Raw genomic sequence first — 14,221 nt, 5'->3', positions numbered from 1 at the left:
GCATGTATACAATCACGCTCCACCACCTTTTTTCTTTGGACGGCTCGGGCCTTCAAGTTCGTTATATAACAACGGGAACCATTCGAGAATCTCATCGTCCGAAGACGAAGAGCTATATGTGTCTAAGGGAAGCAAGTAATTCGAAAATGCCATATTTTTTTGTTGTGAATGAAGGGGAAGATTGAGAGTGTTTTTGAGTTGGATTTGGTTTTGAGTTAGATTTGGTTTATGTTTTGGTTTTGGTTTTGGTTTTATATTGTTTTTTTTTATTTAACCCTCCCCCCTCCCAACGGCTCCTTCTCCAACGGTCCATTTTCTTGAAAAACACTCATCACTTGCGTGATGGCTATCACGCACACCACCCCCATCACACGTGATGGGGGACCGGCGGCGATATGCTAAGGGCCATCACGCGTGAGGAGGGAGCCATCACGCAGTGCCCCGCCCACTCTTATCGTTACGGATTTGGTAAAGAAAATAAAACTAAATCATATCTTTATTTTATACTAAATATTTATTTATAATAAAGTCTTAAAAAATATTAAATATATTCTATAAAAAATTATCTGTTGTATGTTTTTTTTTTCTCTCGAAAATCTTAACTTTTGAAAAAGCCCTTTTCAATTCTTCTCCTGTTTATATCAACATCACGTTCAGGCTCTATTAATATTAATAATATTATTCTTATTCATACTTCCTTGTAACGGGAAACTCACCGTTAATCAAACGTCCGGCACGTAACACCTTCCAACGATCGTAAGTATCTTCTTCTTCTTCTTCTTATTATTATTATTATTATTATTATTATTATTATTCCGCAATTGCTTTTTTATTACGCTAGGGTTTCAATTTATTTTTTCTCATTGTTTTTATATTATTATTATTATTATTATTAGAAATCCTGTAATAATGTAAAATTGTGATTATAAATCAGAAAGTGTTGTGGTCAAAGTCAAACCCTAGCTTTCATGCAAACCTGAGTATAATTCTAGTTATTGTTTCGCTTCATTATTTGATTCAGTATGTAAAGTTTAATAATACATAAGTCAATGTGCTTCTTTAGATTAAGCTATTGTGAGATATTTGCTGTTAAGTAATAGGTTTACCCTAGAATTTACTTCTAATAGGTTTTGTAGAGGTGAAATTTGATTGTGCGCCGCGCGTTGTAGAGGTTCGTAATATGCTTGGTCTGGTTCTAAGTTCAAGATATTTGTTGAGAGAATTAGAAAGAATAATATAAGTACGCGGAATTTATTGGATATCAACAACACAATCAATGCAGGGATAATTAAAGAAGAAGAGAATTGTATTGTATCGAATCGTTAGGTATTACAACCAAAAAGTATCGATGAATGTTTACATATCTGAATGTAAATAGCCCTAATCTTGAAATGTCGTATCCCTCGACAAAGGGTGCAGCGGTTTTGATTAAACGGTGCAATCTACCTAATATAAATATATAATATTAATAATAGTAATAATGATAATAGTAATAATACAAGTCTGTAGATTATATTCTAATAGAATTGATCCTTGTTTGTTGTAACATGGATGACTGATCACTTCCAACTAACCAACTTATTAAGCAGAAAAAAACTGCAGTTTCATTTTGAAAAGCGGATCAATAAGGATGCCCTGGTTCTGCATCTTTCAATATAAGTTTTTTGTTATTTATTATTGATGTGAATTACAGTGCTGTTTGTGCCTTTTAAGTTTACAATTCATTTTAAACTAACGGCTAATACGTTATTGGTTCTGAAACAAACGGCTTTGCATAAATCTATATACATATTTGACTTTGTTAACTTTATATTTGACTTGTCTTTAGTGTCAAAATGACTTTTTTCTGTGTGTTATTGTGTTAAAATCGGCTAAATATATGTTGCTTATGTATTTACAGGAACCATGATTAGGCTATTTAAAGTCAAGGAAAAACAAAAAGAAGAGGCGGGAAATGCAAATGGAAAGGGGCCCGTAAAGAAGCAAAGTGCAGGGGAATTACGTCTTCATAAAGGTTAATCCTTTTATTATTATATGTTAAGCAACAAAGGTTTTGTATATCTATATCATCATCATCATCATCATCGTACTCAGTATATCCCACCAATAGCAAAGCTATGGTAGGGTCTGAGGAGGGTAAGATGTAGACAACCTTACCTCTACCCCATAAGGATAGAGAGGCTGCTTCCGGTGAGACCCCCGGCTCGATAGTAGTTTTGCATCAAGCCTTGGACATAAGGCACATAGCACTCAATCATCGGGACACCGGCTGACCGGTGCATGTACCCTTGTCTTTCGGCTATCAACGCCACTACATGATGCCTGATTAACCGTCCGTCACTTTTAACGTTATTTTCACGAGATTAGTAAAATAACGTCAAAATTAGTGCAATTTCACTTTTGCCCACCCGAGGGTTCACACATATATACATCATTTCACTTTTGCAATTTCACTTTCACTTTTGTATATCTATATATATATTATATTTCTGCCTTTTTTTTGTTGAGAATCTAGTGATCTTTTTTAACTCACATGTTGTATGTCAGAATTGATAAAAGTACATATCTTAGTTGCATGAATATTATAATCCTTACATCTGACAATTTACATTTTGTAGACATAAGTGAATTGAACCTACCGAAATCGTGCACAATTTCGTTTCCAAATGGCAAGGATGATCTGATGACTTTTGAAGTCACCATTAAACCCGATGAAGGATATTACATGTACGTTATAGCTGCAACTAATTTGTGTAATGATGGGTCAAATGACACTGAAATATATAAAACTTGATTTTTTATTGTTAATGTAACAGGGGTGGGAAATTTTTGTTCACTTTTAATGTATCTGCTATTTACCCACATGAGGCGCCAAAGGTTAAGTGCAAAACCAAGGTACAAACCCAAAATACTCTTTTTATTTCATGATTTCAGAAAAATATACTGTATTATTTTCATTATTGATGCAGGTTTATCATCCAAATATTGACTTGGAAGGAAATGTGTGCCTTAACATTTTACGCGAGGACTGGAAACCTGTGCTGAACATAAACACAGTTGTCTATGGATTGTATCATCTTCTTACGGTATGATTCACATATTATTGCAGAAATATAGTTTTTTGTAATGTTACTTGTTAATAATTCTGTATAAAGTTGAATAAAGAAAAGACAAAGCGTTTTGTGTGTAAATATGTGCAGGAACCAAACCATGAAGATCCACTAAATCAGGAGGCTGCTGCTGTTTTAAGGGACAACCCGAAAGCATTTGGATCTAATGTAAAGACAGCAATGGGTGGAGGACGAGTGGGGGAAACATATTTTGCGCGATGTATCTGATGTTTTTCTTGTGGATGGAGAACTGGATTCTGTTATGTTTTGGGTGTGTTCTAGAATCTTGACTTTTATTGGTGTCTTTTTATTTTATGTTTTAATAAAATTGAAATGTGGCGATGATATTTGTGAGGAATTATGTTAAAAGTTAAAATAGTGCTAGGTTGTAAATTAGCCGAGCCAAGCCGAGATCGTCTAAGTTTAAGCTCGGCTTGTTTCTAGCTCTGTCTAAAGCCCGGCTTAGCCTAGCGCATAATTGTTCAGTAGTTGAGTTTTAGGAATACGAAGTTGTTCAATAGTTACTACAAAGTTGCTACTGCTGCAACATTTAATCAATTTTTCATAAAGATTTAAGGGGCTGTTTGGTTCATTCATATCTGAATGATTTATGTTTGAATGAGCCTCTGTCCCATTCAGAGGCAACAACAAGTCTGAATGATTCAGACATAATTTTAACCATTTAGATGTTTTTCTGTTTGAAACCAAATAGTCTGAAGTCTGAATGAATCAGATGTTTGCATCTGAATGGTTTCATTCAGATGTAAACAAACAGCTCCAAGAGTTTTGTGATTTAAAGAATAAAAATTAGTAAATAGTTGTTCAATAATAAAATATTGATACTTGTTAAGTGGACCAATAAGTTTGTATTGTTCAACTTCCAAAACCGGGGTGTTATTGAAAAGTTGCTAAAAAGTGAAACCATTCACATTTAATCCCATTAACCTAATCATAGTCGGAAAAAAAAATGAAATTTTATAGTCGCAATTCTACCGGCTATGTTTTTAGAACTTGTTGGGCTAACAAGAAGGCACAAATGCAAAAACTAGAGCCAGTAGAGTTTGAGAATGTTGATACGAATGTGTGCACACACAAGGATGAAACGAATTATTAAATGAAGTATTTTAGAAGACATTTGCGGTGGCATGCATTTCAGATAAGATACGAGAGTAGAGATTGAGATGGTTTGGGCATGTGAAGATGAGACAAACGGTGGCCACAGTAAAAACTGTGGAAACCCTCATAGTGGAGGCCTGGAGGGGAGGAGGATCATCTTGACATGGGATAAGCGCATTAGGCATGATGCGTTCTATTTGCACCTCTCAGAGGATTTGCTTGGGGATGGAATTTCTAGAAGACGTATTAGAGTTAGGGACTTTTTTTTGGGAGTGCGTAGAGTTGTCTCTTGGGGCCTTAGTTTTCTATATTTCCGTTTGCTTCTTAGTCTTACCAAAGCATTATGTTATCCGGCCGTATAGACCTTTCCAAGGGAGCGTATAGATAAGTACATAGGCGTTGGTGTTTTTTTCTTGCCTTTTTGTTATTTTATTTGTTGTTTTTAGCGGTCGTTTACAACTTGTCAACTTCCATTAATGGTATGTTTGTATGTTTGTTCTCTTTGCTACATTTTATGTTACCTAATTACTATACCCTATATTGTGAAAAGAAAAATATTTTTGGATCCAATGGTCTCAAAGTGAACAACCTCTCTATCCCCTTAAATAGACTTAAGATTTGCCCTCATCACACCGTCACATACCCTTCGAATAGCTCTGGTATGGTTGGAAAGACTGAAACCCCGTTAGCCATTGTGCCGGGCTATTCAATCGCCGTGTAGGTCTTAAAAGCCTACACGGGTGCATTATGCAATCCCAATGGAATGATGAAGAAATAATCATTAACTGAATATAATAGTAGATTTTTAGTATTGAACAAAGTCAATGATCACAAATCAAGAACAACATGAGAAAGTTACATAATGCAAAGAGCTTAAATGCTTCACTCTTGTCATTATTCGGGAAAAGATTTCATATTTTACACACATGTAATTAGAAGAATCAACGTTTATAAATAAGAGGCTGATAATTATCTAGTAGGATCGAGTTTGTTATTCAAAAGGGGACGGCGGCGCAACTTGTTGCCCTTTTATTCATCTCTCTATTGTAATTGGATCATTTTATTTAATGAAAAAAAATTCAAATTTGAAAATAAAAAACAAAATATTATCTAGTGCGTAGGTGGCTCATCCACTGTCACTACAATCATCAAAATTGTTAGACCAAATGTAGTGGAGGAGCTTTCGCTATCACCACGTCATTACCATATAGGCAGATGGATATTTACCAACTAAATCATCAAGTGATCAAAACACGCGTAATGGTTTGTCTAAAACACAATTACCATTTAAAACTTTTTTTAATAGAAAAATGTGAGTTGCGGAATTGTGATCGGTTGGATTTATAGTGACCCCACACTCTTGAAACCGACTGCCGCCCAAGAGGGATGCCATTTTAACTCCTATATGTGAGGAGGACATGTGGTAGTAATGGTTTAGCTGCGTGTAAACGGCCTAGGTGGAGGGACTTGGCGCCTGCTCTACAACCAGTTTAGTGGTGAAGCGATAACATAAAGTTGTTTGAATATATTCCTCGCTAATTGTGTTGACATGGCAATCTAGCTATGTGTCTAGTCTTGTTCTTGAGAAGAAGTAGGCAATCAACATATATGTAAATCTTTTGGACTGAGTTTTCACGGTTTTATATTTATAAAACATATCGTAATAATATAAATAACAAACCCGTTTAGTTCTGTGATCCTAAACAAAGTTTTTTGTGTTACATTTTTTTCCATATAATATATATCTACGTATTAGAGAGAAAAATATATAATGTTTGCGATTTTAGGTAAAAGATAGTGCAATTTTTTAATAGTCCAAACTCAAAACTCAAAACATTTTCAGCAAATTAAATCTTCCCTTTATGAACTTATACTCTTTCACACTTGTTTGTTTATTCATAAACTCGTTCTTCCCAAAAAAAAAAAATTGTTCTCGTAAATTACATAAGTCAAAACAATTTAAAATCAACATTATTTTAGATCCCATGTTCTGTAAAGAGTATAAGACTATAATGTCATGCTTGTATGGCCCTTGGCTTTAATGCTTGGGATGAAGTCAAAAAGAATGGTCGCGAAGAAAAGCAATTGTGCTCCGATCTTCTTCCAAATAATTATATTTCTATTATCAAATCTGTAATAAACAATAGGTGCGTAAATTATAGAGAATAATTGATGTACTTTATCAAACTATTGTAGTTTTATGTAAAAACAATTGTTCGTTAAACACGAAATACAAAACATACCGTAAAATAATGGTAAATATTATATTGTATATTGGTTAAGATTGTCATACAATATATAAAAATTATAACGTAACCTTAGAAACCTAAGGTAGGCGCCTAATAGTAATGTCGTCCAATACAAAGTTGCACGAATAAAGGGTTTTGGACTTTGGGCTACCAATAAAGATTTGGAATATCATTCTAGTCAAACAAATCATTGTTGGCCTTGAAAACATATTGCTAAAGTGCAAATGAAGCTTCAAGGAATGCATGGGTGAAGTAGGTAACCATAAAAATACACCTTTTTTGGCTAGACAATTGAAAACAGTAAAATCATGCAAACTGGCGGAAAGAATTCGATTGTTAACAATTCAGTCATTTGGAATTAGGTTACGAAACCACCCCAGTAGGCTCTCAGACCAACTGTAACTCCAATACTTATGTTCGGTCAGCTGGCTCTCGGGTGCATTAGATGGTTGGAAACGAAAGGGCGATGAACAATTTCGGTTAGATTTAGATTGATCCCTTTATGCAAGTATAGTCGTATAGAGCATATCCTAATTTTTATGTCCGCATAACCGGGAATAATGGTTCATTTCTTTACCTGGAGAGCATTTTGATTAATGTGATTACTGACAAAAAAATGAGTTAGCAAAAAGGAATATTGTTTTTAGGGGAAACAATATCACTTCACACATTTTTACCATATATTTTTGTATGTTGAGTTGGCGTATGCCCAACTAATCAAAATCTTTCTCTTTCTTGTTTTACTCATAAACACTTAAAAATACAATCTCTCACTTTTTACCTCTTTTTTATTCAGACTCATTTTTTAGTGTTTTTAGAGAGAACTAATATCCCCCCTCTCTTTCACATCATATCCTTTCTCTTATCCACATCACCCTCTCTTTTTTCAAAAACACATTGTCATTGTAACATCCCAGCTACCACCGTACCATAATATTGTCCATTTTAGCCGAGATGTACTATAATTGTCTTACGGATTTGTTTTTGGTTGCCCAGGTGGTCACTTATCCTCATACTACTCGTAACATCCCCAAAATTTTGCTCCAAATTTGACAACTTAGTGAAGCTAAAGGATCAAAATTATTCTATAAAATATGTAATGAGAAAAATTAAATAAAGAAAATAAAATATTTTATAAGGAAATAAAATATTCCATAAAGGAAATCATCTCATGTTAGTAATATGGAATAAGGAAATTCTATCCCACATGGAAAGATGTAAGAAAGCGGAAGCATTCCACTTGAGTATAAATAAGGAAGTTAAAACCCATCTCACATGGAAAGTTGTAAAGATTTGGAAGCTCTTTATAAAGAGATCAAATCTCATAGTAATATTCTTTTATGCCTAGCATGAACCCAGTGGTTCTAGCGGAGGGTGCGAAGCACCCGACGCGCACGCGCACGCGCACGCGCGATGGGCGCAATATGGCGCACTTTGCACTTCGCATCGCTGAGAGCCGCCTTAGTATTTTTGGACTATGGGAGTTAAACCTGGAAGTGACAAGCTAACAAAAGACAAGGGACTAAAAGTGAAAACTTGAGTTCAGGGACCCATCGCGCTACACGATGAGTCCAGAACACAGGTCATCGCATATCGCGATGGACCTTGATGAGTCAGAGGACACGTGGCAGCTTGTGGAAAGGCGGCGGAGGAATTGCGGCGCCGCGATACGCGACGGGATCACCAAGACCCATCGCGTACCGCGATGGGACCCAAAATCAGCCTATAAATAGGAGGCTAACGGCTCATTCCCAATTCACACCAAATAACTTTCTCTCTCTAGATTTACTCTCACTACCTCGGTTTTCGTGCCCCGACCCGATAATCGTCCCCTCGTAATCCGTGCCACATACCGACGATACCTCGAAGTACGTGCACAGCACGACGGCCACCATATGTCGCCTCGTTTTGCGTGCCAAGCATCGTAGTGCGTGCAAGCTCTGAAGTTCTGACAGTATAAGCCCTAGAATGCGATAGAGAGTGGAAGTGCTGCTCAATCAATCTTAGTTAGTAAAACTCCGAATAGCCGTGTGAGGTAGGGGTTCAGCTTAAGTCATTATTTTATTATTATATTATATGGCTTAGACCACAGTCAGGGGTATAGCCCAACCTTGATCTTAAAATATGTTTACATAAGCTTTAAACATACAAGGATTTTAGTAATGTTTATTTACAAATTAAGAAAAACATATTTTCATTCATCAGGATATAGTCGAGATATAATTTCTTAATAAGATGAACGGGTGTTTGTCTAACGAGTCAGTCAATGCTTTCATGAGATTATATGTTCTCTAAAACATTATAATACATATAGAAAATAAAGGCAACTCAGACCGAGTACACATGTGTCTGGATCCAAACATAACTGTTCAGTCCATCAATCAATGGCCAGGGAGGCCGCGGGCTAACGGTCATAACTAGTTCTCCTTGTAGGGGCTATACTCATATAGCTCGGGGTAACAATTGTGTGTGTGTAGGGGAGTGGTACAAAGCCCAGATGTGGTCGTGCATCTGCTGAGTGTTAGAGAAAACTATAATTGTATTGTAATGCCATTCAAATATTTTATAGAGTCATACGTGTTCACCAGCATATAGCTGACGTATTTTTCCCATATTTCAGGAAAACATATTAGTACAGGTACCAAGGAATATAGTCATTCATGAAGATAGACGCTTGCAAGGTAATGATGGTTCAGTTTTTAATTATTAAAATATTGTAAACGGTATTTCAACTAGCTTTATAACTCAAACATCGGGTATTTATTATCCGAGAAAGTTTTCCAAAAAATTAATATTTTATTCAACCAAAGTCTTCTGCTAAAGTGACCCGCAATTCTGATGTATTTACAAAATAGGTACCAACTATTGGTCACACGCCTAGGCCCTGAGCCGGGGTGTGACATGTTGGTATCAGAGCCATCGATCTTAGCGAATTAGGTATTTAATCATACCTAGGCTTTGATCAGAAATACATATCAATCTTATAAATAAGAGCCATCAGTTTCAATGAATTAGGTATTAATGTATTAGTACCTAAACTTTAAATTACTTGTTAAATAAAGTAGGGATAAGCAAAAAAAATTAATAATATCCCTAAAAGCTTAATCTGTTCAAATGTCTTATATATAAACTACTTTGGGCATATATGTCAAGTAGTTAGACATTCAAATCACCACATTCGAATCTGAGCCATCAAGATATGGCGAACAGTAATAACAATCATTATACAATCTTTATCAGTCAAGAACAATCGATGAATTCCTAATTTGCCATATGAGGGTCAACCGAAGTATCTTCCTGGCAATTCATAGTTACCTATAGGAATATCAATCACAGTTACAATAAATTAGATATTTGACTGAAAAATATCTAAATAGAATATTCAAACATTACGGATAAGATAGGAACGTATTCCTACTTTCAATCAAACCTCACACAGATGTCCAATCACAATAATTATACCAGTCAACCTCGATTCGTAAAGGAAAGGGATATATTGGAACGTCTATACTTCGAAATCATGCGTCCAGTGATGAAGACTCATATCAGACGACAATGGAAGGAAATTTAGATTCATTCGATACTAAGACTCCGTTAGTTCTGATAAGTGCAAATCAGAATACACAAGGAGCAGGATCAAGTAAATCAAAACCAATATCATCAAAAAAGGGAAAAGAGTAATGGAGACAATTATCAAGAACAAACAATATATTTAGCATTTCAAAATTCTTACTTTGTTCACACTCAAGGAAAATGCTTGAATACGGATCAAAATTCCGTAGAAGGAATATATGACATTGAATGTAAGGCCCCGTTACCGGTAACCCTATTTTCGTGTTGGATTTACTCATAAACACAGTTCTAAATATCAGAGTTACTTAAAACATTTACGCGGAATATAAAACTTTCATAAAACATTACAATATTTCATAACTTGTCTCAAAACATCCTTTGTCTTTCACATTTAAACATTAAAATTAAAACATCATAAGTCTTCAGATGCCAGACTCTTGTTCAGTGCCATGTGTCCCCTCAAGCGAGCTGCCTCATCCTACTCACCTGCGTGCATACTAAAAGTCAGCTACGCTGAGTGAGTTCTAGATAATCACATAATCATACCATTCACATAACATTATATTCTTTCATTCATACTTTCATACTTTAATACTTACTTTCATACTTTCTTACTTTCTTACTTTCTTACTTTCTTATGTATTAACTTACCTTCATATCTTACGTTATAAAGAGCATTACGCCCTACATTCCTCGAGTATTATTAGGGCTCGGTACCCTCTTTCCTCGAGTATTATTAGGGCTCGGTACCCTCTTTCCTCGAGTATTATTAGGGCTCGGTACCCTCATTCCTCGAGTATTATTAGGGCTCGGTACCCTCTTTCCTCGAATATTAGTAGGGTTCGGTTCCCTAGTTCTCGAATATTAGTAGGGTTCGATTCCCTCTTCGTTACCATTCAACCATCCTTTCCTTCTTTTATTAACTTTATCACATTCATACACATAAGCATACATATCATACTTACCTTATACTTAGCGTTACAACCTGACAGTACGTGCAATATCCGAAGATCGTTCACGTACCATCAAGCAATCATTCATACATATCACATCATTCACATAAGGCATGCACTTATCTCTTTAGGATAAGCGTATTAACAAACATATCGAGTATGCACACAGCCCCGAAAACATAACACATAAATGGGGCTAGAAACTCACCTGAACACGGTTACGTTCACCGTTAATCGTAATCCCTTTCTTCAGTTGTGCGCGGCTGACTGTATAACAAGTATACGTATCAATTAACTATCACTTCTCATAATGTATTTCTATCTTTATATGACCCACAACGAACGGGGGTCCGGTGGCAGCGCCCCTGGCAGCGGGGTCTAGGGGCGGCAGCCCCTAGCAGGGTCCAAGGGGCAGAGCCCCTGGCTGGGGTCGAGCTGCCAGGTCAGCTTGGAAAAATTTTATTTCCATTAACTGTCTTAACACATTTTTCATTAGGTTTTTAATTTATTTTCTAATCGAACTTGGCTTTAGGCAAAGTTAAACCTCAGGCGAACTTATCATCAGGCGAACTTAGCTTGCAGGCGAAGTTCATCAGGCGAACTTAGCTTGCAGGCGAAGTTCATCGCTTGAAGGCGAAGTTGCCCAGATGAAGGCGAAGTTGCCCAGATGAAGGCGAAGTTGCCCAGATGTCCGTTGTTTCGGTTTCTGATCAACATTTCGGGCGATTTTAACACCCTTGTTAAGGTTCAATACCACCCACTACACTTCCCGACCATTTTCGGTCGTTTATACACTAAAAGCTCGGATCTTTAAACTTCCAAGATCAAGAATCATACCTTTTGAGCTTGTTTGGATCTCGTTTATCTTGGTATCACCACTAATCTTTCTCTCTTACCCGGACCTCGCTCGATCTTTCCTTCTTTCTCGGCCCGGCCGGCGGCGGTTTTGGGTGTGCTTGGTGTGTGTGTATGTGTGTGTTTAGGAGAGTGGGGGGGAAAATGAAGATATTTTGGGATTTTGGGGGTATTTATATCCCTGAAATCCCATTCTCATTTAACCCATCTCAATTAATCCAAGTCCAAGACCCGCTCCTTCCCCGACATTAATCAATTACGCGAAATCACTAAACATAACTTCCTTTATTCATCATTAAAATTTTAGGATGTTACATTGAAAGTAAGTCTAATCATTACGAAATCAATGTCACCCAATTAGCATAAGCAATGCTTAAGAAAGAAATGGAAAACGAGGGAAAGACAAAAGAAAAGGAGATAAGAAAAAGCATCAAGAAGGAAAAACAAGTTCGAGAAATCAATCATTCATTGGAAGAAGTAGACAATAAAGATCTTAATAGTTATAATCAATATAGCAATGGAACAAGAGCATAAAACTCTTAAAGTAACTCTTCTAGCAAGTCTGGAAGAAAAAGAATGTCAGCATAAGGAAAAGTCCAGGTGGACAGTTACCCAAGGATAAGTGACCTCAAGCCAAACGCTAAAGGAATATTTAACAAAAGAGACGTAAATAAACCTAGGAAGAGAATTATAAATTCTCATGGGTTGTCTGTACACAAGGTATGTACTAGTCATTTCAAGAGTATACAAAAGAAGACAAAGTGATTATACCTCAATAGAACCTTATCAACCATCATCAAGATATTCGAAAATTTGCTATATATATACAATTTCCTTAATCAAAAGGAAAACATATGAATTCTGCATAGCACGAGACGGATAAACCTCAAGGAAAAGTTACTTAAGGTCATAGAATACTTAGAAATGAATTCCTCTAAGAAGACGACAAACTTATTAGACATTTCATAATCAAAAGATTCCTAGTACTTATAGCATTAAGATTCACGTACCATGTAGTATATCATCGGTATATAAGTTTCTTTTATACTGACGCAATCCTATTTACAGAATGTCGAACTTAAACAGTCAAGCAAATAATGATGAAATCTCCAATCAAAGAAATGACAAGAATGTGACAGAACCTGATCATGAGACCCATGAACAACATTTTTTCACAATACGAGAGATAATTCAAGACACATTAACTCCTCTCACTGATGCGATGAAAGAAGAGATACATAAAGTTAAACATTCAAATAAGGTCGTTAGAAATCATCCTTATCAAAAACCTTCACATCATGATAAAAGCATTCAGAATCGCAAGACTGATAGTCGATTCAACAATAAGCTCAGGAAACCTATAGTAACTCAAGGTTGTAGTTTTGAGGATTTCAAAACCTTTGAACCAAAAGAATTTTATGGAAAGCAAGGTGTTATACCAACTTTACGATGGCTTGAAGAGATCGAGTCCATCGTCATCATTAGTCAATGTACTGAGATTCAAAAGATTCAGTACACATCTTTAAAATTCAAAGGTGAAGCTCTAGAATGGTGGAACGCCCTAATTATAAGAAAGGGTAGAGAAACCTTGTATCAAATGAAATGGGAAACATTCAAAGAACTCGTATTACAACAGTTTTGCCCCATACCAGAAGCCAATATTATTCAAACTAAGATGGATATCACAAATCTCATAGAGTACAACACTAAGTTCCTTGGAAATTACTAATCAACTTAGCTTCTAGACAACTCAGAATATGACAAAGTTATTCAATATATATCAGGATTACCCAAAGAGATAGGAGATATAGTAAGAACCCACATGCCACAAACTACCTCCTCGGCTATGGAATTGGCAAGGTATTTAATCGACAGTATGGAAAGAAAAACGGAGGTTAAAGAGAAGAATAGAAAGAAAGAAAAGGTAACAATCAAACAAATGAAGAAAGTCAACCACGAGAAACCATTTGAATACAGCAGACCAATTTGTGAAATGTAAGGCCCCGTTACCGGTACCTCACATTTGGACGTTGGATTTACTCATTCACATAGTTCTATTCATCAGAGTTAATAAAAACATTCGCGGAATATAAAAACTTTCATAAAACATTTCATGACAATCAAAAACTTGTCTTAAACAAACAACTTGTCTTTCAAAAACTAAATAAATAAAACATAACACGTCTTGAGTCTTCCGATGCCAGCCTCTTATTCAATGCCACATGTTCCCCTCAAGCGAGCTGTCTCATTCTACTCAGCTGCGTGCATACTAAAGGTCAGCTACGCTGAGTGAGTTCTAGTTAATAACATAACATACTTTACATACATACATACGCACTTTCATTCATACTTTCATAAATCAAAT

General features: G+C 35.9%; 1 protein-coding gene across 1 annotated transcript; it reads left to right on the top strand.

The window, feature by feature from the left end:
- The first annotated feature begins 642 nt into the window (after positions 1–642).
- On the top strand, positions 643–3,443 carry LOC143586025 (putative NEDD8-conjugating enzyme Ubc12-like). Its single transcript, XM_077067671.1, has 6 exons — positions 643–756; positions 1,901–2,014; positions 2,619–2,727; positions 2,817–2,895; positions 2,970–3,086; positions 3,201–3,443. Exons 2-6 carry the CDS (start codon positions 1,906–1,908, stop codon positions 3,336–3,338), a joined length of 552 nt encoding a protein of 183 aa, XP_076923786.1. The 5' UTR covers positions 643–756; positions 1,901–1,905; the 3' UTR covers positions 3,339–3,443.
- Positions 3,444–14,221: the final 10,778 nt, after the last annotated feature.

Source organism: Bidens hawaiensis, unplaced genomic scaffold (assembly GCF_021521415.1).
Source record: "Bidens hawaiensis isolate Kalapana, Puna unplaced genomic scaffold, B.hawaiensis_p1.1 tig00034273_1, whole genome shotgun sequence".
Lineage (NCBI taxonomy): Eukaryota > Viridiplantae > Streptophyta > Magnoliopsida > Asterales > Asteraceae > Bidens > Bidens hawaiensis.
This window is presented reverse-complemented; position numbering and strand designations above follow the sequence as displayed.